We start from the raw sequence: 26,567 nt of genomic DNA, 5'->3' as shown, positions 1-26,567 counted from the left end.
AGTAGATCTAAAGAGTAGACCAGAGACTCAGAAGGGGGCTTGGCAAGGAGCTGTGAAAATTAAGGATGATCTAGAAGGCAGAATGGGATTTTCTTTTTTTTTAAAAAAAGAAGAATGTCTTTTTGTCTCTTATTCTCATCTCACCTATTTTCTTTTTTTAATGTTGCAGTGTGCAAAGATCCACCTTACAAAGTAGAAGAATCTGGGTATGCTGGTTTCATTTTGCCAATTGAGGTTTATTTTAAAAACAAGGTATGTAATCTTTATCCATTAATCTTTCAGTACAAGATCCTCCATTAACCAAATGATGTTTAAAATAATTTTGATTCATAAGCACTTCTCTCATTAGATGATTTTAAAATAAAAGCTAAATTTGTCTTCTAAGAAATTTGGCTATTGTTATCTTTAATTATGAAGGAAGTAGCTAGAAAAAGATAATTTCAATTGTATGAAGTCATATTATAAGAAATTCATTAAATGTTCCTTTTAAGGGAAGAGTGATTACCACTTTGACAAAGAAGATTAATATATGTTTGTAAAATAGAAAAGAGAAATTGTGGCTTTTTAGTGAAATGCTCGTTTTCTCATTTTCGTATTTCTAGAATTTTGAGACTTGCAAAGAATATTCTCTCATTTATCTTTAGCTGATACACACATATATAACATGTATATACAGTTATATCAACTTTAGATATTATATATTTTACTGGATTTACAAGTTTTCAGCAGTCCATGTGTGGCAAAACACATAAACTGCATAATATTGGACAAATTGCTCAACCTTTGGGGCTCACTTTCCTTATTTATAAAATGGAGATAGGAGAAGAGTATCTGCTTCATACGGTGGGCAGGAGAATTAGAGAAAATGAATCTGTATAGAGTATTTAGAAAAATGCCTCATATATAAGGAAGCACTTAATAAGTGCTAGCTGTTATTTTTAATCACACTGTTTCTTACTTTTATTCCAAAGTAATGATAATTGCTACTTTGGAATAAAAAGTGAGATAATTCACCTTTTTCTTTTGTAAGGAACTGAACGAATAGAATGTTCTGTTATCCAAGCCAGTGCTCCATAAAGTGTGGTCCTTGGACCAGCAGCATCAGCAGCACCCAAGAGCAGATTAGACATGAGCTGCTCAGGCTCCATCCCAAATCTACTGAATCAGAGTCACTGGGGGTGGGGCCTAGGAATCTGCATATTGACTAGCCTTCCAGGTGATTCTGATGCACAGCAAAGTTGGAGAACCCCTGAAGAACCCCTGAGCAGACACTCTTTCATGTTCAGTGTCCTTCCATTGGCACAATGTCCCACTGGCTTTTTCCAGTGTGTAGAAGACCCAGCCTTCAATTCAGCAAAAATCTCTTTTCATTTAAGAGAGAATTCACTTTTAATTAAGCTGTAGTAAAACCCTCCTGTAAAGTAGGAATGTGTGGATGAAAGGGATAGAGTTTATTTTCTATATTTCTTTTTTGTCTCTGAACTTGTTTCATGCACCATATTCCTGCTGCATCACCTGCCTTCAAACCTGCTACCCCCATTAATTGTTTTTTTTCAATATTTGTATTTTGGGAGCATATTTGGCATAACCTGTTTCTGTGGAGTTAAATATTTGAGTGCTTACTTTGTCCTTGGCAGTCTGCTGGGCCCTTTACATATGTTATTTCATTTAGTAGAGTTATAAGAACTTTTGAGAAGTTAGTACTGGTATTCCTATTTTACAGGAAAGGAAACTGAGTCATGGAAATGTCGAATGGCTTGTCTAAGGCCACACACAGTTGGAAAGTGTTAAAACCAGATGCTTGATCTTAGATGTTTCTCTTGATTTGCTATTCTTTTAACTTCTATTTCTTCAGAAACAGTAACTTTTTGCTAGAATAATGATTAGCTTTCTCACTAGTAATACCACAGAATTGGTCACATGTTTTTCATCAGATCAGAATTTGTTGAAATGCATTAATGTCTGCTCATGTGATATGCTTTTACATTGATGTATTGATTTGTTTTTTTCTCATTTCAAGCTAAATTTCCCTTAAGAAACTAGTTTTTAGCTTGCTTTTAAAAAAAATTTAATTCATTTATTTTTTAAAATTAAATTAAAAATTAAAATTAAAGAAATTTAATTCTTCATTTTTTAAATTTGATTAAAAGATATAATTCATATACTTACAATGTGAGATACAATTTACATACTATAAAATTCACCCTTTTAAAAAGTGTACAACTAGTGGGTTTTAGTATATTGTGCAACCATCACCACTATTTAATTCTAGGATATTTTCATCATTCTATAAAGAAACCTTGTACCCATTAGCAATCACTCCTTATTCCTTCCTCCCCTGACTCCTCACAACCCTTAATTCTCCTTCCTATTCTGGCCGTTCCATGTAAATGGAATATACGATACGTGGCCTTGTGTGTCTGATGGCTTCTTTCACTTAGTATGTTTTCAAGGTTCATCCGTGTTCTAGGATGTATCAATACTTATTCTTTTCTATAGCTAAATTATATTCCATTGTATAAATACACTACATTTTGTTTATTCATTCATAAGTTGACGGACATTTGTCTTGTTTTCACCTTTGGCTACTGGGAATAATGCTGCTGTGAACGTTCGTATACAAGTTTTTGTGTAGACATATGTTTTCAGATCTCTTGAGTCTATACCTAGATGGAGTTGTTGGCTCATAACTATGTTTAACTTTTTGAAGAACTGCCAAATTGTTTTCCAAAATGACTGTGCTATTTTACATTCCCACCAGTCATGTATGAAGGTTCCAGTTTCTCCACATCCTGGCCAACACTTGTTATTTTCCATTTTGCTTTTTTTTTTTATTACAGTCATCATAGTGTGTGTGAGGTGGTATCTCATCTTGGTTTTTTCTTTTTTAAAGATTGGCACCTGAGCTAACAACTGTTGCCAGTCTTCCTTTTTTTTTTTCTTTCTGTTTTTTCTCCCCAAGTCCCCCCAGTATATAGTTGTATATTATAGTTGTAGGTCCTTCTAGTTGTGGTATGTGGGATGCCACCTCAGCGTGGCCTGATGAGGGTGCCATGTCCGCACCCAGGATCCGAACCAGCAAAACCCTGGGCCGCCGAAGCGGAGCGCGTGAACTTAACCACTCAGCCATGGGGCCGGCCCCTCATCTTGGTTTTGATTTGCATTTGCCCGATGACTTGTGATGTTGAAAATATTTTCATGTGCTTATTGTCCACCTGTTTATTTTCTTTTGACAAATGACTATTCAGACTCTTTGCCCAGTTTTGATGTATCAATTTTTAATTTAAGTGGTTGTGTTTATTGGAAGGAAGTCAGAACCTGTATCCTTACCCATCCCCCTTTTCAATATCACAAAAGTTGAATTAATGGAGATCACAGATGCTTTTCTTCCCTTTGTCACACTCCCCATTTCCAGTGCTTATTTCATCTAGACATTGGACTGCCCCATAGGATGAGTCTAGGCTTTCAAGCTAGAAAAAGGTCTTGTCCCAAAAGAAATTAGAAGATTGACAGTTACGATCTCTTGTGAGAAGCTTCTCTCCTTCTTTGTCGTTACCTTTTCTGGTCATTTTTACAAGTTCTCAGTTGCATAGAGAAATTTTCTGAGTTGCCCAATTTCCTTCCTTACAGAAATGACTAGAATCTCCCCATACATCAGATTTAAAAAGAAAAAATGAAGGATGAAGAGGCAGCAAGCAGTGTGTGTGTGTGTGTGTGTGTGTGTGTGTGTGTGTGTGTGTTCACACACATACACAAATTCAGTCTTGGCACTTTGGGTAGTCATTCTTATGACTGAAAGACGTTATTTATTCACTTTGTGAGGAATTTTAGTTTCTTAAAATATGAAGGAAGAAAGAGGCTTTTGAGATGTAGAGCAGTTATTCCTTTGGGGCCATGATAAAATAGTCACGGGGCTGAACACGGTTAAGTAGATTTTCTGTTTAGTATCCAGATTAGCCTATTTCTCTTTTCTAATTTTAGGTTTTCTTTAGATTTTATACTTAATGATTGCTGTTTTCACAGGTGGACAATGAGACATATATATTTCAGTGTTTATAACATGAAAAAGTTTGTTGTTAATGCCGTTGAGTTGATTCTGACTCCTAGCGGCCCTGCGTAGAGCACAGCAGAACCCTGCCTGGTCTTTTTGCACCATCCTCTCATCTTCTGGTGCTATTTCAGACCATGTTCCGCTGCTATTCACAGGGTTTTCATGGCCAGTTTTTTTGGAAGTGTGTGGCTAGGTCCTTCTTCCTAGTCTGTCTTAGTCTGGAAGCTTCACTGCAACCTGTCTACCACGGGTGACCCTGCTGGTGTTTTAAATACCAGTGGCATAGCTTTCACTACCACTACAACATGCAGCCCCCACAGTAGGACAACTGACAGATGGGTGGTGTGGTTCCCTGACTGGGAAACAAACCCTGGCCACAGTGGTGAGAGTGCTGTGTCTTAACCACTAGACTACCAGGCCACCACTGAGAAAGTAGGATAAAGTAGGATACACCTAACTGGGCCTATGTAAAGAAGTGGATAGTGACTGGTGGGTTAATAATAAATAGAACGCTATTGAACAGTTAAGGTAGCAACATGGATGTTTCAAGACCAAAAACAATGATGACTTAAAAATCACAGAAGTATATGTATATGGTTATGATATCATTTGTATATATTTTTATAAACCGCTGAAGCCAGGAATAAATGATGTTACGGAAAGACACATATATAGTACAAGAGCATGAGTTGAAATGTTGGCACAGGAACTAAAGGGTATTGGTTACTCAGGGAGGAGGGCTGGAGAAGTTTATATTTATAAAATTTTATTTCTTTAAAAAAAAAAGGTAGGGGGCTCACCCCCTGGCCGAGTGGTTAAGTTCCTGCACTCCACTTTGGTGGCCCAGGGTTTCACAGGTTCAGATCCTGGTCACGGACATGGCACTGCTCATCAGGCCATGCTGAGGCGGCATTCCACATGCGACAACTAGAAGGACCCACAGCTGAAATATACAACTATGTACTGGGGGGCTTTGGGGAGAAAAAGGAAAAATAAAATCTTTAAAAAAAAAAGAGGTAAACACAGTGCAAGTGTTAAGATCTGTTTAATCTCAGTGGAAAGTAGATGGATGTAGTATTTTAAGTACTTTTCTATATTTTATTAATTTTTTAATTAAAAAAATTATTGCTTTGCCATGTCTTTTAATTTATCTTCTTAGAGTGTCTTAGAAACCAGAATTTTACTATATTCCAATGTGGATCTCCAAGCTGGATATATTTCTTCTTTCTTTTTTACTGAAATGATCCATGGATAAAAATTTAATAGATTAGACTGCTGCTCCAGAATGTGCATTTCATTTCTTTTGAGTATTTATCATTTTATTCATCTTTGGAGTTTTTTAAACTCTGTCTTGAAGAATGAACATCCTTTACAATGATGGTTTATGAAAAAGTATCGTTCAGAGTTTTCATAGGAGATGAGAGACAGCATCAAAGACTTCCGTGTGATCTTGGAAGAGTTCCTCTGCTACATATAAGGATTTCACCCTGTCCTTGGTTCCATCTCTATCCTTGTGCTTTTCCTGCTTCCAAGAAGCTTGTCTTCAGTTTTGCTCATTTATTTGACAGGTCCGTGTCAAGAGGAGTGGTGGAGTGTCAGTGCTTCTTTTGAGTTCATGTATGTTTATTCTGTATCTATGAGAATCGTGTGTTTCAAAAACTCTAAACCAATAGGCACACTGAAACATAATCGCCTGTAGTGCGTTAGCTGTGAAAGAATCCCGTGCCCCTCTCTTTCATTCTGTCCTCAGAGAAAGTACATGAGTAAAACTCAAGGACTGAAGCAGAATGAGAGGGGTAATTTGATGTTGCCAAAAATAGATTTCCACCGCCAGGAAGTGTATTAGCTTTACATGTAGAATAAATACCATACTTTCTTGTTGGACCCTTGAGAAGAATTGTTTCTGAGGAGCATAGATTGACAAAATGTTGATAATCTGTCCTCTAAGAAAGATATTCAGTTGGCTAGAATACAAGTTTATGGGTCCTTACGCAAAAAAAAAATCTTTAAAAGAAAATTACATTCAGAATTCATAGAAAGATAGTCATTTTTTGTGGTCCTTACCCTTAGTTTTATTGAAAAGTGATTTTTTTTGTTTTAAACTCTGTGGACTATAAAGTGATGCTGTTACTACTGCATTCTTTTTCTGCCAGTAATTAGTCATATTCACCAATATGTTACTCTCTTTTTTTTTTTTTTTTTAAAGATTTTATTTTTTCCTTTTTCTCCCCAAAGCCCCCCGGTACATAGTCGTGCACTCTTCGTTGTGGGTTCCTCTAGTTGTGGCATGTGGGACGCTGCCTCAGCGTGGTCTGATGAGCAGTGCCATGTCTGCGCCCAGGACCCGAACCGACGAAACACTGGGCCGCCCGCAGCGGAGCGCGCGAACTCAACCACTCGGCCACGGGGCCAGCCCCTATATTCACCAATATGTTACTCTCTTTTTAAAAGTATGCGGGAGTAGACTCTTAGTAAAAGTGTATGGAATAAAACTAAGGAGTTTTATTCCCTTGACTCCGTTTAACCATTCTTAACTATTTAGTATATAGCCTTTCTAAATTTTCCCCCATGCATTTGCATAGATAAACTGTGTGTCAATGTAGAGATTGGGGGGGGCATAATATATCAATCTTTAATATTTTTCTGTGACTTGCCTTTAATTCATTTAGCAATATAGCTTTCCAAGTCAGTATTTTTAAACATCTGAATGGTATTCCATGGTAATGTTATACTCACATGCAGATCATTCCTATTTTTTTGCTATTTTAAACAACGCTACCGTAAACATTTTATAATATATATATATATATATATATGTCTTTGTACACATATTTGAATATTTCTATGGAAGAGATTCTTGCAAGCAGAATTACTGGGTCAGGGCATCATTTGCATTAATTATGTTGATAGATAACTGCCAAAATGTCTTCCTAAAAGGCTTTACCAATTTACACTCCCAATTACAAGCATACCTCAGTTTTATTCTGCTTTGCAGATATTGCATTTTTTACAAATTGAAGGTTTATGGCAACCCTATGTTAAGCAAGTCTGTTGGTACCATTTCTTCAACAGTATTTCTCACTTCATGTGTCTGTGTCACCTTTTGGTAACTTGCGCAGTATTTCAAACTTTATTATTATATTTGTCATGGTGGTCTGTGATCAGTGATCTTTGATGTTACCATTGTAATTGTTTTGGGGCTCAAGAACCATGTTCATATAAGATAGCAAACTTAATCGATAAATGTTGTATATGTTCTGACTGTTCCACTGACTGGCTGTTTCTCCCTCTCTAGCTATTTCTCTCTTCTTTCCATCTCTTCTGGCCTCCCTGGTCTCTGAGACACAACAATAGTGAAATTAGGCCACTTAATAACCCTACACTGGCCTCTGAGTCTTCAAGTGAAAGGAAGAATTGCATGTCTCTCACTTTAAAGAGAGAAAAGCTAGAAATGGTTAAGCTTAGTGAGGAAGGCATGTTGAAAGCCAAGATAGGCCAAAAGATAGGCCTCTTGCACCAAACAGTTAGCCAAGTTGTGAATGCAAAGGAAAACTTCTTGAAGGACATTAAAAGTGCTACTCCAGTGAACACACAAGTGATAAGAAAATGAAACAGTCTTATTACTGATATGGGTAAGTTTTAGTGGTCTAGATAGAAGATCAAACCACCCACAATATTCCCTTAAGCCAAAGCCTGCTCCAGAGCCACGCCCTAACTCTCTTCAATTCTATGAAGGCTGAGAGAGCTGAGGAAGCTGCAGAAGAAAAGTTTGAGCCAACAGAGGCTGGTTCATGAGTTTTAAGGACAGAAGCCATCTCCATAACATAAAAGTGCAAGGTGAAGCAGCAAGTGTTGATGTGGAAGTTGCAGCAAATTATCCAGAAGATCTAGCTAAGATAATTGATGAAGGTGACTGCACTAAACAACAGAGTTTCAATGTAGATGAAACAATTTTATATTGGAAGAAGGACTTTCATAGCTAGAAGCGAGAAGTCACTACCCGACTTCAAATCTTCAAAGGACAGGCCAACTCTCTTGTTAGGGGCTAATGCAACTGGTGACTTTAAGTTGAAGCCAATGCTCATTCACCATTCCAAAAATCCCAGGGCCCTTGAGAATTATGCTAAATCCACTCTGCCTGTGCTCTATAAATGGAACACCAAAGCCTGGATGAAGGCACATCTCTTTGCAACGTGGTTTGCTAAATATTTTAAGCCCACTGTTGAGACATACTGCTCAGGAAAAAAAGATTCCTGTCAAAATATTGCTGCTCGTTGACAATGTACCTGGTCACTCAAGAGCTCTGAGGGAGATGTACAACAAGATTAATGTTGTTTTCATGCCCATGGATCAAGGAGTAATTTTGACTTTCAAGTCTTATTACTTAAGAAATACGTTTTGTAAGGCTTAAGCTGCCATAGTTGGCCATTCCTCTGATGGATCTGGGCGAAGTCAACTGAAAACCTGGAAGTTTTCAAAAAATTGAAAACCATTCTAAATACCATTAAGATTTTCCATGATTCACGGGAAGAGTTCAAAATTATCTACATTAATAGGAGTTTAGAAGAAGTTGATTCCAACCCTCATGGATGACTTTGAGGAGTTAAAGATTTCAGGGGAGGAAGTAACTGCAAAGGTGGTGGAACAAGCAAGAGAACTAGAATTAAAAGTGGAGCCTGAAGATGTGACTGAGTTGCGGCAATCTCACGATAAAGCTTTAACAGATGAGGAGTTGCTTCCTATGGATGAGCAAAGAGAATGGTTTCTTGAGATGGAATCTACTCCTGATGAAGATGCTGTGAAGCTCAAAGAAATGACAACACAGGATTTAGAGTATTACATAAACTTAGTTGATAAAGCCGCTAGCGGCAGGGTTCGAGAGGAGTGACTTCGATTTTGAAAGAGGTTCTGCTGTGGGTAAAATGTTATCAAACAGCATCACATACTACAGAGAAATTGTTTGTGAAAGGAAGAGTCAATCGATGCAGCAGACTTCATTGTCTTATTTTAAGAAATTGCCACCCCACCCTTCAGCAACTACCACGCTGATCAGTCAGCAGCCATCAACATTAAGGCAAGACCCTCCACCAGCAAAAAGATTACGACTTACTGAAGGTTCAGAAGATAGCAATTTTTTTTAGCAATAAAGTATTTTTAATTGAAGTACGTACATTTTTTAGACTTAATGCTATTGCGCCCTTAATAGACTACAGTATAGTGTAAACATAACTTTCTATGCACTGGGAAACTAAAAAAATTTATGTGACTTGCTTTATTGCGATATTCACTTTGTTGCTTTGGTCTGGAACTGAACCTGTAGCATCTCCCAGGTGTGCCTGTATAAGGCAGGAAACAGCCCTTCTTGTGTTTTTAGTTAATTATAACGTCATATTGACTGTTTTACAGTTTAGAGGAAAGGAAGGTAAGTAAAAAATGATCATAGTTCAATGTGATAATTACATTAATAAAGGGATGCTATAAGAGGGATGTCTAAATCAGAGTGTATTAGGAGATTTCCAGAGAATTTCATGCTTTAGCTGGGTTTTGAATAATGAGTTTGCATTAAACAGGCATGGGAGGGAAGTATGTTGGGAGGAAAGACATTTTGGGCATGGGGAGCACTATATGTGAAAGGCAAAATGAATGAGATAATGTGAAGTCCTGGGGAACTGCAAGTACGTCAGAATTGTGGAAGGACGGGGTGTAGTAAGAGAAGCAAGGAAATGCAGGAAAGGTATTAAAAGACTTTGATGATTATTCCAAACAAATGAGCTTTCATCCTGTAGAAAATGATAAGTCTTTTATATCAATGAAAAGATGTGATCTGATTTCTGGATTAGAAAGATCACTCTCTTGTCATTGTGGGATATGGTCAAAAACAGGGAGGCCGCTAGGTGAGGAGGATGGCAGTCTAAGATAGGCAATGCTTATGTTGACTACAGCAGAGGGGACAGATTTGAGTGTTCTTAAGGAAGAATGTAAAGTAGAACTTGCAGACAATTTGATGGTGATGAGTGAGGGAAAAGGAAGAGTTGGGGATGATTTTTTGTGTATTTTAATCTTGGCAAGCAATTTGGATTTCTCTTTGCCAAGATATAGAGTATAGGAGAAAGGAAAGATAAAGACAACTTCAGTTTAAGATAATGCAGGAATTTGATGTTGCTGCAGGTCGACCTAGTGGAGAGGTGGGTAGACTGTGGAACACATGCCCGTGGCAGTCAAGTGAGAGCTGGGCTGGAGATAGGGGAGTCACTGTCATGTAGGTGGAACTGACTCCCTGTCAATGGGTGTCATCTCCCTGGGGAACTTTGCAAAAAGATAAAGGACACTTAAGGATCAATGAAGAAAAAAGAGAAAACTGTGAAGAAGACAGAAGGAATGCCATCAAGTATGAGGAAAACCAGGAGAGAAGGGCATCCTGATAAAAGAGGGAAGGAGCAAGTATCATGTCAGATTGATAGAAGTAAAGATGTGAGAGAGAAGAGAACAAATGAGTGGAGACTGTGATTTGGGAAATTTGGATAAGGGGGTGGAAACCATGAATTTGTGGTAGATAGTGCCTACATTCTGACAGTTTCAAGTGCTAAGACTTTTGAGTCAAAAACTTGGTTCAAATCACTGTTTCATCACATGTTAGTAATATAACAAATTCTTTTTTTTTAAAGAAAAACATTGCTTTACTTGACTATGTAAAATTTAAAAATTGTATGTATTAAGACACCATAAACACCTCATGCATTGCTGGTGGGATTTTAAAATGGTGCAGCCATTCTGGAAACAGTAAGGCAGTTCCTAAAAATGTTAAATACAGTTACCATATGACCGAGAAATTCCACTCCCAGGTATATACCCAAGAGAAATGAAAATGTATGTCCACATAAAAACTTGTACATGAATGTTCATACCAGCATTATTCACAGTAGTCCAAAAAGTGGAAACAACCCACATGTCTATTCACCATAAATGGATAAACAAAAAGTGGTATACCCATACAAAGGAATATTATTCAGCCATGAAAAGCAAGTCAGTACTGACACATATTACAACATGGATGAACACTGAAAAACATCATGCCGAGTGAAAAAAGCCAGTCACAAAAGACCATATATTGTGTGTGTATTTTATGTATATTCATGTATTTATATGAAATGCTCAGAATAGGCAACTCCATAGAATCAGAAATAGAGTAGTGGTACCAGGGGTTGTGGGGTCCAGGAGGATTAGGAATGACTACTAATGGGTTTGAGGTTTTTTCTGGACTGATGAAGATGTTCTGAAATTAGATGGTGGTGACGGTTTCATAACTGTGAATATATAAAAACCACTAAATTGTTTACTTTAAAAGAGTGAATTTTATGGTCTGTGAATTATTTGTCAATAAAGCTATTATTAAAAAAAAATAACAGCTGTTATTAAAAAACAGACAAAATAGCAAAGTTAGTGACAAAGGAAAAAAATTGTAGTATTTCACAGAGATGGTTAATATCTGTAATACACAAGGAGTTTTTTATATAAAGTAATTTAACAAATTCTAAATGCCTTCATTTCCTAGCTGACCCAAAGGAGAGCTGTGAGAATTAAATGAGATGAATGTTGAAGTACATGTAATTGTTATTATCCTCAGTCTCCATTTGACTTTAGATGCTTAAGAATCAGTCTGTAGAGAGGTTTAAATGTTTAGCCAACTACAGTAATGGCTTGAGAGTAGAACTTGGGTATCATGAAATTCTAATTATTGTGTTCTCTTGGATATGATGCTATTTTGTTCTCTTAGTTCAGGAAAATGCCATTCTTTTATTCATTTCACAGTTATTTATTGCCTTTCTGCTGTGTGCAGGCACCAAACTAATTGTTGAGGGAAGAATGATGATTCAACCATTGTTCCTACTTTCAAGAAGATATGATCTAGCAGGGTAAAGGGAGATAATAAGACAATTATTCTAAAATGTGTTATGGATAAGAAAGGGATGCACACAGAGGAGAGGAGAGGCAATGGGGAGCTGGAATGGAGTTCAAGCAGAGCTTCCCCAAAGTGAAACCTGCATGGAGAAGGATGAGTAGGAGTTATCTAGGTAAAGCAGAAGGTGGAGGGATGGGGGTCGGCAGTGAAGGTGGTAATGTAAAGCTTAGCCTGGAATGAGGCAGATACCGGCACAACCGACACCAATGTGTTGCCAGACTGCCAGCTAGAGAGAAGAGGTATGTTGGGATGTGAAGCCAAGGGCCAGATTATGAAAGCCCTTATATGGCATTCAAGTGAGCTTAGATTTTTAACCTAAGGGCAATTGGAAGCAGTTGAAATTTTAATCAAGCAGTGAAAAAGGCTAGATTTTTGTTTCATGGAGATTATTTGAGGCAGGAATGAAGGAGGAATTGAGGATAATTGATCTTGAAGTAGAAAGATCTGCTAGAGAAGGGAGTTTATAGTAGTTTGGGGAAGGAGTAAGACCATGACTGTATGGGTTAGAGGGCTTGTTCCTCAGCTCTTGATGATGGGCATAGTGGGGTAGAGTGGGAGAGGGAAGCAGTGGCTTCAGGACTCTCTTAGGCTTTGAAGGCGACTGTGTTGGTGGTGTCATAACCCTTGAGAGGTTGCAGGGAAGATGATGAGTTTATTCTTTTAGTTTTTCTCTAGCACAAGAAACTAATTTATCAGATATTTCCATTTTGCTTTGTAGATAATTCCATGATAATTTTTTCTGTTGTGCTTTTGATGTTATAGCTGTTAGATGTCTGGGTCTTTTTTGTTTTATGAAAAGCAAACCTGTGCTTTCTGAATTTCTATTTTTCCTAACTCTACCTTTTCTTTCCTAATTTTTTTTTAACCTCCAGGAAGAACCTAAGAAAGTCCGCTTTGATTATGACTTATTCCTGCATCTTGAAGGCCATCCCCCAGTGAATCACCTCCGCTGTGAGAAGCTAACTTTCAACAACCCCACAGAGGAGTTTAGAAGAAAGTTGCTGAAGGCAGGAGGGGTAAGTGGCACTGTCCTGTGAAAAGCCTTCCCAGAAAAAACTGGAGGCTAGTAGGTTAAGAAGTACAATAATGTTTTGAGAGAGGTAAAAGAGATGAAGTCCTTTAATGAGTTAGCTGTGGACTCATGGTTTCAGATGAAGAGATAAGCAGACAATAGTATTCTAAGTAGACATGAGTCTGAAATTACGTTGTTATTAGAATAGCCTTATAGTCTATGCAGCTCAAATTTATTTCAACAAAGAGCCAAAGAAAGTAAAACTATCCTCAATTAAGAAAAGAATAATGTCTGAACTTTGTTATATCAGTTTATGGAAACTTTTGGGTACAGCTGAAAGTCACATTAAAAATTATATAAAAAGGAGTTATTGTCCAAACTTAATAGAAAATGTGTACTTATTCATAGTACATGTTTGGGTCATTTAAATACCCATTTTTATTGGTTTGAATTGTATGTAGGTAAAAGATGGACTTTCCTTTTTAGGATAATGATAACAAAGGTGTGACTTGGCTAGGAAGGGGGAAGATTTTTAAGTAGTTTCTTGCGTACATAAACATAGGGAATGTTTGCTTGCAGCTAAGTCAGAGGTACCAGTCAAACGCTATTGACTGGTCAAAATCTACTTTTTCATGAGTGCCATTGGGGTCATCAGTCTGTACTTCAGATGAACTTCCTGTGTCATCTTATCTGGGCAGTTCAGACCCCTTAAAATGTCAAAATGTGTTCTTTATTCTAGAATTTCCTTCACCTAGTTTTTCTGGAAGGTTTTTGATAGTTTTGCATCCAGGAACTTATCATTCTACATAAGCATGTGTAGATCATAACTTCTCAAGATGCTTTAATTCACTGATAAACTTAACCTGAGGGCTTTGTCGGAAAAGAGATGGGTTTTTTATAGCACAGAAAATTTTTCCCTTTACGGGTTGTGGACAACCACTTAGAGAACCTGAAGAAAGCTATGGACCCTTTCATAAGAAAATCACTGATATATGTAATTGTGTGAACGTTTTGGGTTATGTGGAACCCCTGAGTCCATTTTTTGCAGTCCTATTTTGCCAGGCTCCCATCCTTTCAGCTGAACAACTAATATGCATTTGAAGCATTGCAAGTACTTTTGACACATTTCATTCTGCACCATCCTATATGTCAGTAGATTGTGGGTTAAATAGATATTGGTGGGCTAGCTTTGGAAATGAACCACCACTTACAGTATTTTATGGAGAAATGCATCATCCTGAAGAAATGGGCTTTGGTAATACAACTCATTACAAAGTTAAGGATTTATTCTATATTTATTAAGGAAATGATTTAGAAAATAACCCCGTTTTATTAATTTTATAGTTATCAAAAGCACAGTGTTGATACTATTTACCTATGGCTATGCCCTTAAAAATGAACTGGTCCATTTTAAATCCTAATTCTCATTATTTTTCTTTTTATGAGGGTGGTGTTTTACACTTCTGGTTATTCCTCTTGGGTATGTAGTTAGGTAGGTAATTGGAGCATGTGAATTATGGAACTTGAGTACATCAGGCTTCTGATAAGGGTCGTAGGAAAAAGTAAATATGACACAAGAACTTTTTAAAACAACCACTTAATCCCAGAGTACTCGAGGGTTGCTTGTGAGCTGGAGAAGGGGTTACAGGTCAGTGATAATGCAACAGAGTGCCCCACTGCATCCTGATAAGGTCTCTGGTAGATTTCTCTCTTTTCCTCCACTCAGCCTTTATCTCAGAATTATCCTCCTTGACTTCTAACTTTCTTCCTTTGTGTTTCTTTAAGTGCTGTTTGAAGCCTGTAGGTTTTTTTCCGGTTAAATTTAGATTGTGACAACTCTAAAATGATAAATTGAAATGTGAAATATTTAAGCACACCAATTATTTGACATAAATTCTTGAAGGGACTGATTCCAGTGAATTTTTTATAAAATTAAAATTTAAAAATTCATTTGAAAAAGTAGTAATCACATAGATTCTGTCCATTTCACATCAGAATATTGAAGTAGTCTTTTATGGAAATGTGAGTGTCTATAGACTAGTAAACATTTTTTGTCTTACCTAGATTTTTGGTTACCTTGTGTTATTTTTACCTGACATTAAAACATTTATCATGGTCTTAGTATTAATGTAGCATATTATGGTGTTACTAATTTATAAGCTATTTTGATTTATTAGAAATCTTTCTTTTCAGCTTTATTGAGATATAATTGATATATAACACTAAATAAGTTTAAGGTGTACAATGTGTTGATTTGATACACTTCTGAATTGCAAAATAATTACCACCGTAGCTCTAGCTAACACCTGCATCCTGTCACGTAATAACCATTTCTTTATGTGGTGAGAACATTTATGATTTATTTTCTTTCTTTCTTTCTTTTCTTAGCAACTTTCAAGTATATAATTCAGTATTATTAACTATAAGCAACATGTTGTATTAATATCATCTTTTAACTGCAAGTTTGTATCTTTTGGCCAACATCTCCCCTTTCCTCCCCCAGCCCCTGGTAACTAACTTTCTAGTCTCTGTTTATATGAATTCAGCTTTTTTAGATTCCACATATAAGTGATACTATACAGTATTTGTCTTTCTCTGTCTGATTCATTTCACTTAGTAAAATTCCCTGAAGGTCCATCCATGTTGTTGCAAATAGCAGGATGTCCTTCTTTCTCATGGCTGAAAAATATTCCATTATATGTATATATCTCACATCTTTATCCATTCATCTCTTGATGGACACTTAGATTGTTTCCATATCTTGGCTCTTATGAACACTGCTGCAATAAACATGGGAGTATGGATATCTCTTTGATATTCTATTTTCATTTCCTTTGGATATATACCCAGAAGTGGGATTACTGGATCATATGGTAGTTCTATTTTTAATTTTTTGAGGAACTTCCATAGTTGCTGCACCAATGTACAATCCTACCAACAGTGCACAGGGGTTCCCTTTTCTTCACATCCTCACCAACACTTATCATCTCTTGTCCTTTTGATACTAGCCATTCTAACAGGTGTGAGCTGATAGCCCGTTGTGATTTTGATTTGCATTTCCCTGGTGATTAGAGATGTTGAGCATCTTTTCATGTACCTGTTGGCCATTTATATGTCTTCTCTGAAAAATCTCGATTCAGATCCTCTGCCCCTGTTTAATCGTGTTGTTAGGCTTCTTTTGCTATTGAGTTGTATGAATTCTTTGTATATTTTAGATATTAACCCCTTATCAAATATATGATTTACAAACATTTTCTCCCATTTTATAGGTTGCCTTTCCATTTTGTTGCTAGTTTCCTTTGCTACGCAGAAGCTTTTTAGGTTGATGTAGTTCCACTTGTTTATTTTTGATTTGTTGCCTTTGTTTTGGGGTCTGTTAGAAATCTTGTGTTCATGACTGTGTATCTTCACCTAAACCTTTTTTTTTTGACTGGGTTTTGGGGAGAGAGAGCAGATGCTGTATTCCTTATACCTAAATATTACATGTGCAACATAGATGTGTATGTTCTGCCTTTCAAGGAAAAAATCAATCCCTCCTTCATATGTGCCGTGTGAAATCATTCTGCACAGCTTGAGGAATGTGTGGAGTAAACTCACTGTTTTGGCTATGATTCCTTCTCTTTCACTTTTTCCTTTTAAACCAAAAGTACATAGCACTATTAAAAGTTGAACTTGGCTTTTCAAGAGATCAGAAAGGTTGTTTTTAGAGCTGGCAGCATCTTAGAAAAATGCTTTTTAGCTCTTAGAAGAAAATGATTCCAAATAACTTTTTGCCAGAAGAATCTTGAAAAATTGCAGATTTTTTTTCTCCTTCATAATCTATAAACCTATAGCTATGTGACAACTTTTTGGTCAATAATGTTCTCTTCTTTTCACTAGATTTCTTTTTTTAATGTTGCAGCTCTTTTCTAAATAATCTCAAAGAAATTTTGGGGTTCTTCCCCCTTGGAAGAAATGTACCCTGGGTTCTTCTGTTGAATAGCTCCCAAATATTAAGGATATCCTTGCTTTAAAAGAAAAAAGAAAAACTTTTGAGGGAAGGACACATTTGAATTTAAGCATTATTTTCTAGGAGTATTGAAATGCAGAATGATTCTACTTTCAAGACCCGGAATGTCATTTCCTCTAAATGAGAGACCTCTTTGGATCTTGCTAGGGACATTGTAGATTTGGTTTAGGACCCAGCCTCTGGCAGGCCTTCAGTAAGACAAAGACAGAAGGTAGGGGTCAGGAAGTGAACAACCTGAGAGCCTCTGGGAGGAGATTGCCTTTATTTTGAGATCTTATTTTCTTCTTTCATTGGTAGGAGGGGTAGAGGACAGTGAGCAATACACTTTTAAGGGCAGGACTTGAGATAATTTATCTGTCCTTGAATTTTAAACAGAAGGACCAAATGTACCCCGTTGAGAAGCACCTCTCAATTCCACTGAGATATTTCTAGTTGTTTTGAAAAAATGAACTGATGAATCTTTTCTGAGTGATTTTCAAGTATGCCCTTCAGGATGTCAGGATTTTTTTTTTAAAGGGTTTATGATCACAATAGATGATTTTCTCTCCATTTACTTGATCACTTCTTAGTAGCTGGCATTCAGTCATACTGAAAAACTGCAGAAGGGTTTGACATCCGTTACGTTTGATTGAAAGAGGATGGGTTTTTCTTTTGGGTGTTGGCAAAATAAAAGATATCATGTGTCATAGAACTAAAACTCATCATCCTACTAATTTCTCTGTCTGGGTTTCCTGTTGGGAGGGTGTGTGATACAGTTAGAAAAGGTTTGAAATCAGGCAGATTTAAGTAAAAATCTCATCTTTGGGCTGGACCAATGGCCGAGTGGTTAAGTTCACGCGCTCCACTGCGGCAGCCCAGGCTTTCGCTGGTTCGGATCCTGGGCGCAGACATGGCACCGCTCGTCAGGCCAGGTTGAGGTGGCATCCCATATGCCACAACTAGAATGGACCTGCAACTAAGATATACAACTCCATACCAGGGGGGATTTGGGGAGGCTGTTTGTATTTTGTTTGTATAAAGTGAAACAAAGGTCTGTTTAGAATATCATTTTTTAAGATGTATGTTTTCATTAGAAAAGTGATCAGTTCTTACCATTGTTCTTACTTCTAAATTTCTAACAATTAAATGCTTCTCAAAGCCCTTAGAAGATTTCCTAATTGGTCTATTCAGCAAGATATTTGCATCCTTGTAGGTCTATGAAGAAAGCACTAAAGGGGGCCAGTGTCTTTGGAGAACTGAGTTTATATTACAGCTGCTCCCTTACTTTTGGCCTGCAAATCAAGTGGTCTGTTTGGTTCTGTGTTCTTTATGGGATGGTGGTAGAGTGTTGGTAGGTTTTTTTCTTCCTTTCTTTCTTTCCTCAATTAAACAAGGCAAAGTCTAAACATGTTGTTCAGTCTATTTCTGAATCACTGGCAAGCAGTTAATTTTGAGGACTGAAAATTAAAACTAACCACAGCAGTTGTTAGAACTAGGGTTTCTATAGGCAGAAATCCAATTCTGTTCAGACACCACCTGTTTCAATAGGACATTTCAGACGCCCATTTGGCAAGGTTTGCTGGAGAAGACATGGGGAACATGCTTTCAGTCTGTGTTAAGCCTGCAGCATAATGCAGTCCTGTTTCTCAGAGTGACAGTTACATTTATATATGATATGTTTTGCAAGGAATAAATTGGAATCTTTCTGAAACACTGCTTATTGTGAAGTGGAATTTAGGTCCACTGTGGACCCCCAAACAGGGGTTTTGGTTATGAAACGGCCAAAGGGATCTTAGGATAAGGAATTGCATTAATGAAGGTGTGGTGAGCCATCTGAACATAGTATTTTATTGCAGGGTTCTGGAATGAATCTTGTGTAGGATGGCTTAGTATTTCGTTTTGTAAGAGAGTTCAGAACACCTCTAATTTCTAAGCAATACCAATCACATTCTCTTCCTCTCAAATTTTAATTTTCTTTTGAGTAGGTAGATACACAGTACAAAGTGACGTACAGTGAGTCTTCAGGGCCACCAACAATGCTGTAGTGAATAACCTTTTACGTAGTTCTTTGTGTACATGGGTGAGTATATTTGTGGGATAAATTCCTAGGAGTAAAATCGTGGCTCCAAGGCAAAGTGGAATTTAAATTTTGATAGACGTTTACAAATGGCCTGTGAAGACGTTATACTACTCTCTGCTTGCCTCAACAAGGTGTGAGTGCCTGTTTCTCTGCGTGATGATTTATTAAACTTTTCTCCCCATCTGAGTGAAAAATATCTCATTTTTAATTCACGTTTCTCTTATGAGTGATGATGAGCATCTTTTCATATGTTGAAAAGCCGTTTTCATTTCCTTTCAAAGACCACATTTTAATGTATTTTAAATTGGAAATATTCTAAGTGTTTCAGTTTCAACTTAAATTTATGGGTTGCTCTTCCCACATACTTACATTTGGAAAGGTTACAAAAAGATACGGAAGCCTCTTTAACCAAGGTCTGTGTTTTCAGGCTTCTTCAGTGGGTAACAAATTATGTTCTTAGGAACTGATTTGTCAAGACTTTGGCTTCTAAAAATATAAGTGGCTTTTGTGGCAAACTCATCTTAGTAGTGCCCAGAGATGGATAGCTGGCTGCTTATTTTTAAAATGACTCAAAGAAAAGAATACATAGCAGATTATTTTAGTGGCCGTTACTGGACGGCTTCATTGCATTTTTGGATATTTGTTTTGGGACAAGTGTGCCTTTTTGTTAGTTTCTGACACATATCATCCTGTAATCGCCTGTCTCAAAAGATAAAAGGATGCTGCTGTTTCTCACTGGCACTGATAAAAGGTGAGTTATTTAACTAAATGTAGGATCAAGCAGCCTGCCTCGTTTATTTGGTGGTTTCTCAGACTTGAGGTTAATTTTTTGTCATATTTGATATTTTTCCTTTCTGTATCTTTGGTTCCTCCTTCCCCTAAGCCTGGAAAATTAAATCATGAAAGTGGAACACACAAATAAATGATAAATAGGACGTCAAAGTTGTGAGCCTCAGTTCCAAGTGTAACGGCGATCTCATAAATTTTTAGGGAAAGCATGGTCACCATAGTAGAAAGTTATTCATATCGCTCAGCATATTTAGTCGTTTTATGGTTTAATGTCTTCTGCAAGTCACATACGTTGATTGCAGGACAGTTACAGACTTTAGAAAATATGCACCCAAAAATATCTGTGATAGAAAACAATCCTTCTTCCTTTGCTCCTTCCTTCCCATTGCCTAGTTACCTTCTCAGTAAGGAGGGAAAGAATAGGGCACACTTTTCCCTCAGTCCAAAGCTTAAATACTGTTACTGCATAAATTGAGCAAAGGAGAAATGAAAAGGAAATGAAACAGGTAGATGTTCCTAGAGTGTGTATAGGCAAAGTTTGGCCAGTGTTTGGGCTGTCGGTATTGGGTGGTGTGCCACGTTCCCTTCGGCAGACCTCCCAGGAGTGGCAGTGTTGCTGACTATACATAGGAACCCTAAGTTTGTCTTGAGAGAAAATGCTGGGAAAGCTGAAAGAGAACCATCATGTACCCCTGCCCCTAGCTCCTACCCCCAATGCACAGAAAACAAAGACAATAAGAAATGAGTAGAAAAGGAAAAAAATTCAAAGAAGGGAATCTTGGAGAATTGCAAATTAAAAAATGAGCTCTACTTTCTCTTTTTAAATACAAAAATGTTCCACTTGAAAACTTGGTTCAATTTCTCTCTCCCTTCTTGGCTCAGGTAGTTCATTATGCGCTTGTTTCATGGCTGCATACAAAGTTTATCTAATATATCTGAGTCTGTTCTCTTACTTCCAGGATGATAAAAGAGAGCAGCTGTCTATTTTGATTGTCCCCATTGGATATTTTTTGGGCTCATACTCTATAATATTAAGTATAAACAATTTTTTGGGTCGGGGGTGGGGGAGGAGAAGGGCAACTATGATTAACATTTTATTTTCTGATTTTTCTTGTTCCATAAGTTATAAGAAAACTTGACAGAGATCATCTGAAGGTTGCAGTTTAAAAAATAAATGTCTGAAACTCTTGAAATAGATATTTGTGTTTCATTTTTGAGGAGTGAAGATAAATGGTAGTTGGTTTAATATAATAACCTTCATTACCACAAGGGACACAGCCATGGTGTGATAGAATGTTGGATTTGAAATCCGAAGGCACAAATTCACTTCTTGGATCTGTTGCTAATTTGCCTTGGGCTTTGTGTTGGTGTAAATCTACAATAAGCATAATATCCTCTTCTTCCCACTTGAAGTTATTAAATAAAACATGGTGCATAGTTAAGCAGTCAGCAAATAATTGTTTTGTTTGCTGAAATGATCTCTTTTTTCTATAGGTTCTTATTATGCTTTGGTTTAAACCATGGCTTTTGTTGCCTAGAAAAGAGATTTCTATCCCAGGACCGTGACATAATAATGGTGTTCTACGAGAATATGTTTCAGCCTCAAGAAGGAATCTAATTTTTTACCTGATTTTAAAATAAATATGTGCTAACTTTAGAAAAATGTAGACTATCTAGAAAAGCAAAAAGAAGAAAATAAACAATTGTAGTCCTTCCAGTGATTGTAACCACTGTCCATAATTTATATTTTATTTTTTGTGTAGATGAGAGTCCATGGAATGTTTGTAATATGCACTTAATATATTAAACATAAATTGCATAAGTTGCAAACCACGTGACTTTATTTTTTTAATTTTAATTTTTTTTTTGGTGAGGAAGATTCTGAGCTAACATCTGTTGCCAACCTTCCTCTACTTTATATGTGGTTCACCACCACAGCATGGCTTGACAAATGGTGTGGGTCCATGCCTGGGATGCAAATCTGGGCCGCCGAAGCAGAGCGCACCGGACTTAACCACTACACCATGGGGCTGGCCTCTGACTTACTTTATTTTTGTTCTTCAAAAACATGTCCTGATGCTTTAGAGGACTGATGTAAAAATTTTGATTGGTTGTTAAGAAGTTACTAGTACTGTGTTCTGCGTTGTTGTTGTTATTATTTTCTCCTTATAGCTCTCAGCTTCTCAAAATTAGATTTACTGGCTTAAGGCCTAAAGACTATTCATGATGTTAGGAACAAAAGAACTATTTTTCACTAATTTGAGGTTGTTTCTTAATGGTTCTGGGAATCCAGAAGTATGTCGGTGTAGGTTTTTTGGGTCGTATTAGATCTGTCTTGTGGAAAAATTTATATTTTAATATAGATTATTATGGGTGTATATTTTGTCACGTCTTTATAAATGTCATTTCCACCTTCCTTCCCCTTATAAGGTAGATTAGGGGCCTGTGGGTAGTGTGAAGTGGTTAAATATAAAAAGACTTCATTAATGGAAAGATTGAGTAAAATAAGGATGCCCTATCCATAAAACTAACTGGTCCATCCAACTACAGTTAGAGTAAAACTGAAATATAATAAAAATCTGGTTAACCTCACAAATTTCAGTCTTAACATGAACTCTTGATGACTCAAAAGATGAATCTGGGTGGGTTATGTAGACAGAAGTCTACCCATATGGTGTCCATGTGTCTTTTGGCAAATTAGAAATAAGTGCCTCCACCTTTCCCTACCCCACGCAGCCCTAGCCCAAGGAACACAGCTTGGCTAGTGTAGCATAGCTGGATTTCAGCTTGTGCTTGTCTCATTGACCAAGCATCCTTGTGCAGGGCACCATCTGGACAACCATTTACAGTGGTGGCACTATTTATAGGTTCAGACAGAAAAGTGATTTTGATGTTACAACAAAACTGTCTCATCTGAGATAGTCTGGACAGGAGTGATCTGGGGAAATAATGAGGAAAACCTTCTTGAAAATTTGTTCTGAGTACTCCAGTTTTGAATAGCGGTGTCCTGTCAAAGGTTTAGCCTGGCCTCTTGTTGTGCCACTCTGTTTTGTGTTTTTAGCTTATGACACTATCATCCAGCATCCGTAGATGTCTATAAAGGTCTGGTTTAAGCACAGGGAGCAAGAGGACTTTTGATGAGACCACTGTGCTAAACCAGGGGTTTCAAATGTGAGTTATTATGAGACCATCCTAACCCTTTGGAAGAACATAGCCACGAAAACTGGAAGACCAGGTGAATAATGTAGCATTTGCTGTTGGGAGTTTCACACAATCAGTTGTGATTTATTGTTTTTTTTTTTTTAAAGTAAAGTTTCAATAGGGGCCAGCCCTGTGGCCTAGCGGTTAAGTTCACACGCTCCGCTTTGGTGGTCCAGAGTTTTGCTGGTTCAGATCCTGCGTGCGGACATGGCAGCGCTCATCAGGCTATGCTGAGGCGGCGTCCCACACAGCACAACCAGAGGGACCTACAATTAGAATCTACAACTACATCCTGGGGGGCTTTGGGTAGAAGAATAAAAAAAAAAAAAAAAGATTCAATAAAGTGGAATTTTCCTTTCTGATAATTTTGAGCTCTGAATGCTTTAGTAAAGACAGCATCAGCAAACTCCAGATCAGGGATAATTCTAGGTCTTAATTAATAACGGTCATCGTTGATAATTAAGATGCACTTTATATGCTTTGACTTTTCATTTAGGTCCCAGGGCTAGGGCTGGAACTTCTTGTTGCGTCTACCCTGACATCCCTTCTGTATTTTTCCTTCCTAGATTTCTGTTCCTACTTTTGATAAAGAAGGGATTCATTTCTTTTGTCCATCACGCCCCTCTCCCAGGGTCAAGTTTCTTGAGCTTCTTTCCCTCTCCATCTTCACTCTCCCCTGGGATCATGTTATCTGAATTTTGTTCTTGCTTCTAATTTTTATTCTTCTCCTGAAGGGACTTTTGTGGTTTGTGTACGTGCTCCCAATTTTGACTTCAGTTCTTTTTTCTAATTAAAAAGAAAAGTTACAATTATATCTTTACTCTGATTTACCTTTCTAAAATGAAAATGCGTTGAGGTTAAAGATGTAGGTACCTCTGCACTCCAGAGCAGCACAGGGTGTCAGTGTCTCACAGGCACAGAGAGAAATGCTCTATGTGATTAATCAGCCTTGAAGGTAATAGTAAAACCTTATATGAATAGTTGAGACGCATAGTAGCTTTTTCACTGCTCGATTTTCTCAACGCCTATCCTGATTTCCTTTGGGGAGGAGAACAGCACAGTAGTTGAAAGCACAGAGTCTGTTACGAAGCCACCTGTTTTTCAGATGCCGGCATTGGCACTACCAGCTGTGTATCTCGGGACAAATTGCTAATCTCTACTGGTCTCTTTCCTCACTTGTAAAATGAGGAAAACATACATATATACATACCATTTTATAGCTAAAAGGATTCTCTGATACATGGTCAAGCTCCCCATTGTGCAGATGAGTAAACTAAGGCGTCGAATACTGAAATGTTTGGTCAAGCAAGGGAGAGCTGAGTCAGGCTTTTGCATATTCTTTCTATAGTAACATAGAGTAATGTTAGTTTTCTTTTGAAAATGCAATTAAAAGAGACAAAGAATTAAAAATAAAACAAATCCCCCGAGCCACTTCTCTTTGTTGTTGTAGGGCCACTAGAGCAATCTTGTATGAATCCCCTTCCTGAAGACAAGCTGGAAAAGTTCCCAGAGGGGAGCAGCTCGCTTGTTGCGGGCAGCAGACTTTATCTTTTTGTTTCTTGCTTCGTAGACTGAAGTTTTCTGTATTTCTGTTGCGTCTGAAAATCCAATTTGCATGGAGAAAATGATAATTAGGAATCTGCTCCCCAACCACCCAAACTTTCTTAAGCCAGCATCAACCTATCTGTGGGGGATTGGTTACTTCCGTAAATTAGAGGCAGGCATAATTTTTGGAGTCATTTATTTTTTTCAACTGAGCAGCAAGGGTATGCATGACTTTAGAAGTGGTTTTCCCTGGCATTAACCAGCATATGAAAAAGACTATAATAAAGTCAACAAATAACTTTGTAATCTACCAGGTTTTTGAAAACAGAGATGCAAATGAGTCATGGGGTAGTGGTGATTCTTTCAGTGCTTAGACATTAAGAGATTTTCCCCTCAAGTTTGGAAAGTCAGATGGTAATACGCTTTATTAGAATCAGTGTACTCTGCCTGACTTGCCCCCTATTCTTTGGGGAAGCTGTTTTGACTTCTTGTCATCCTCTCTCTCTCTCTGTCTCTCTCTGTCTGTCTCTGTCTGTCTCTCTCTCTGTCTTTCTCTCTCTGTCTCTCTCTCTCTCTCTCTCTCACACACACACACACACACACACACACTCTGTGACATCAGGATACATGAGCTAAAAATGGTTCAGAGTATTTGAATTTAGGACAGGTAGGACAGGCTCCGGAAATCCAAGACGCTTTTCAAGTCCTGGCAGACTTCTGGTAGAAGATTTTTACCTTTTGTTTCTTGCTTCGTAGATTGAAATTCCCTGAATAAACTGATTTCTCTTGCTTCTGAAAATCAAGTTTGAGAGGACCTTCTTAAGTCTTGCCTTGTCTTTTCTTGTCTTCAGGTAGCAATCTGTATTCCTCCCACTTCCTGTCCCAGGAGCTCTAAGTGTTTAATAAAACTAAAATAAAAATTTCCTTCCTGGAAACTTTTTCTTTTTTCTGTTTTGTTTTTGCTTTTTATTTTTTTTTTATTTTATTTTATTTTTTTTTAAAGATTTTATTTTTTCCTTTTTCTCCCCAAAGCCCCCCGGTACATAGTTGTGTATCCTTCGTTGTGGGTTCCCCTAGTTGTGGCATGTGGGATGCTGCCTCAGCGTGGTCTGACGAGCAGTGCCATGTCCGCGCCCGGGATTCGAACCGACGAAACACTGGGCCGCCTGCAGCAGAGCGCGCGAACTTAACCACTCGGCCACGGGGCCAGCCCCTGTTTTTGCTTTTTAGCTTAGTGCTTCCCTTATCTAGAGGAAGTGTAAGTACTCTTACAATATTTGAGTACCTCCTATCAGCCAAGTTTAATGCCAGATGCTGGGTATAAATGAATGAAGACTGGATTGGTTTTTTCTATCGAACTCTAACCCTTGGTCAGTTTTCAGGGGATAATATGTTCTCATTATCTCAGAGGACTGAAATAACCCAGCTCATTTTCTTTAAAAGAGAATGAAAGAAAGAAAAGAAAACAAAGAGAAATTTCTAGCCATCAGTCCAGGCTGTCTTGGTGTACTTTTAGGAGAGAAAGCAGTACTTTAAGGCGCTTCTTTTAGTGGGGTGCCAGAAACTTTATTACTGAACGTCACCCTCCATCTCCCCCTAAGCAGGCTCTGAGGGCTTCTGAAGACCAAGGATGGCAAAGAAAACAATGATTTCTCTTTTGGAAGCTGCTCTTTTGTGTAAATCATTTGATGGACAGAGTGAATGTATATAAAGTTGTCTTGTTTCCACAAGAAATCCTAAGAAGTAGAGCAGATTTTCCCAAATAAGCCATAGATAGGTTGTTTCCAACTTCATCTTTGAATGTATATTACAAGTTTATCGTCTTTGTCGTCAACAGAAACAACTGGTTTTAGTTGAGAGGAGATGTGAGGACTTTGAGACCATGTGTGTTTTCTTTGTGTTTGCGTGTGGTATAAGAATGCAACCTCTTTTGGCCTTTTT

General features: G+C 37.6%; 1 protein-coding gene across 2 annotated transcripts in view; it reads left to right on the top strand.

Annotated features, from left to right (window-relative positions):
* MLLT3 (MLLT3 super elongation complex subunit) overlaps window positions 1-26,567 on the top strand; it is a 255,693-nt gene that overhangs the window by 139,344 nt on the left and 89,782 nt on the right. For both annotated transcript variants that reach the window (XM_001917557.6, XM_023627424.2), the window contains exons 3-4: window positions 170-252; window positions 12,884-13,027. In XM_001917557.6, coding sequence (XP_001917592.2) covers window positions 170-252; window positions 12,884-13,027 — 227 coding nt within the window. The remainder of the gene's footprint in view (window positions 1-169; window positions 253-12,883; window positions 13,028-26,567) is intronic.

The sequence above is a fragment of the Equus caballus genome, chromosome 23 (assembly GCF_041296265.1).
Source record: "Equus caballus isolate H_3958 breed thoroughbred chromosome 23, TB-T2T, whole genome shotgun sequence".
NCBI classification, from domain to species: domain Eukaryota; kingdom Metazoa; phylum Chordata; class Mammalia; order Perissodactyla; family Equidae; genus Equus; species Equus caballus.
The sequence above is the reverse complement of the archived record's forward strand: the minus strand, read 5'-3'. Positions and strand labels throughout refer to the sequence as shown.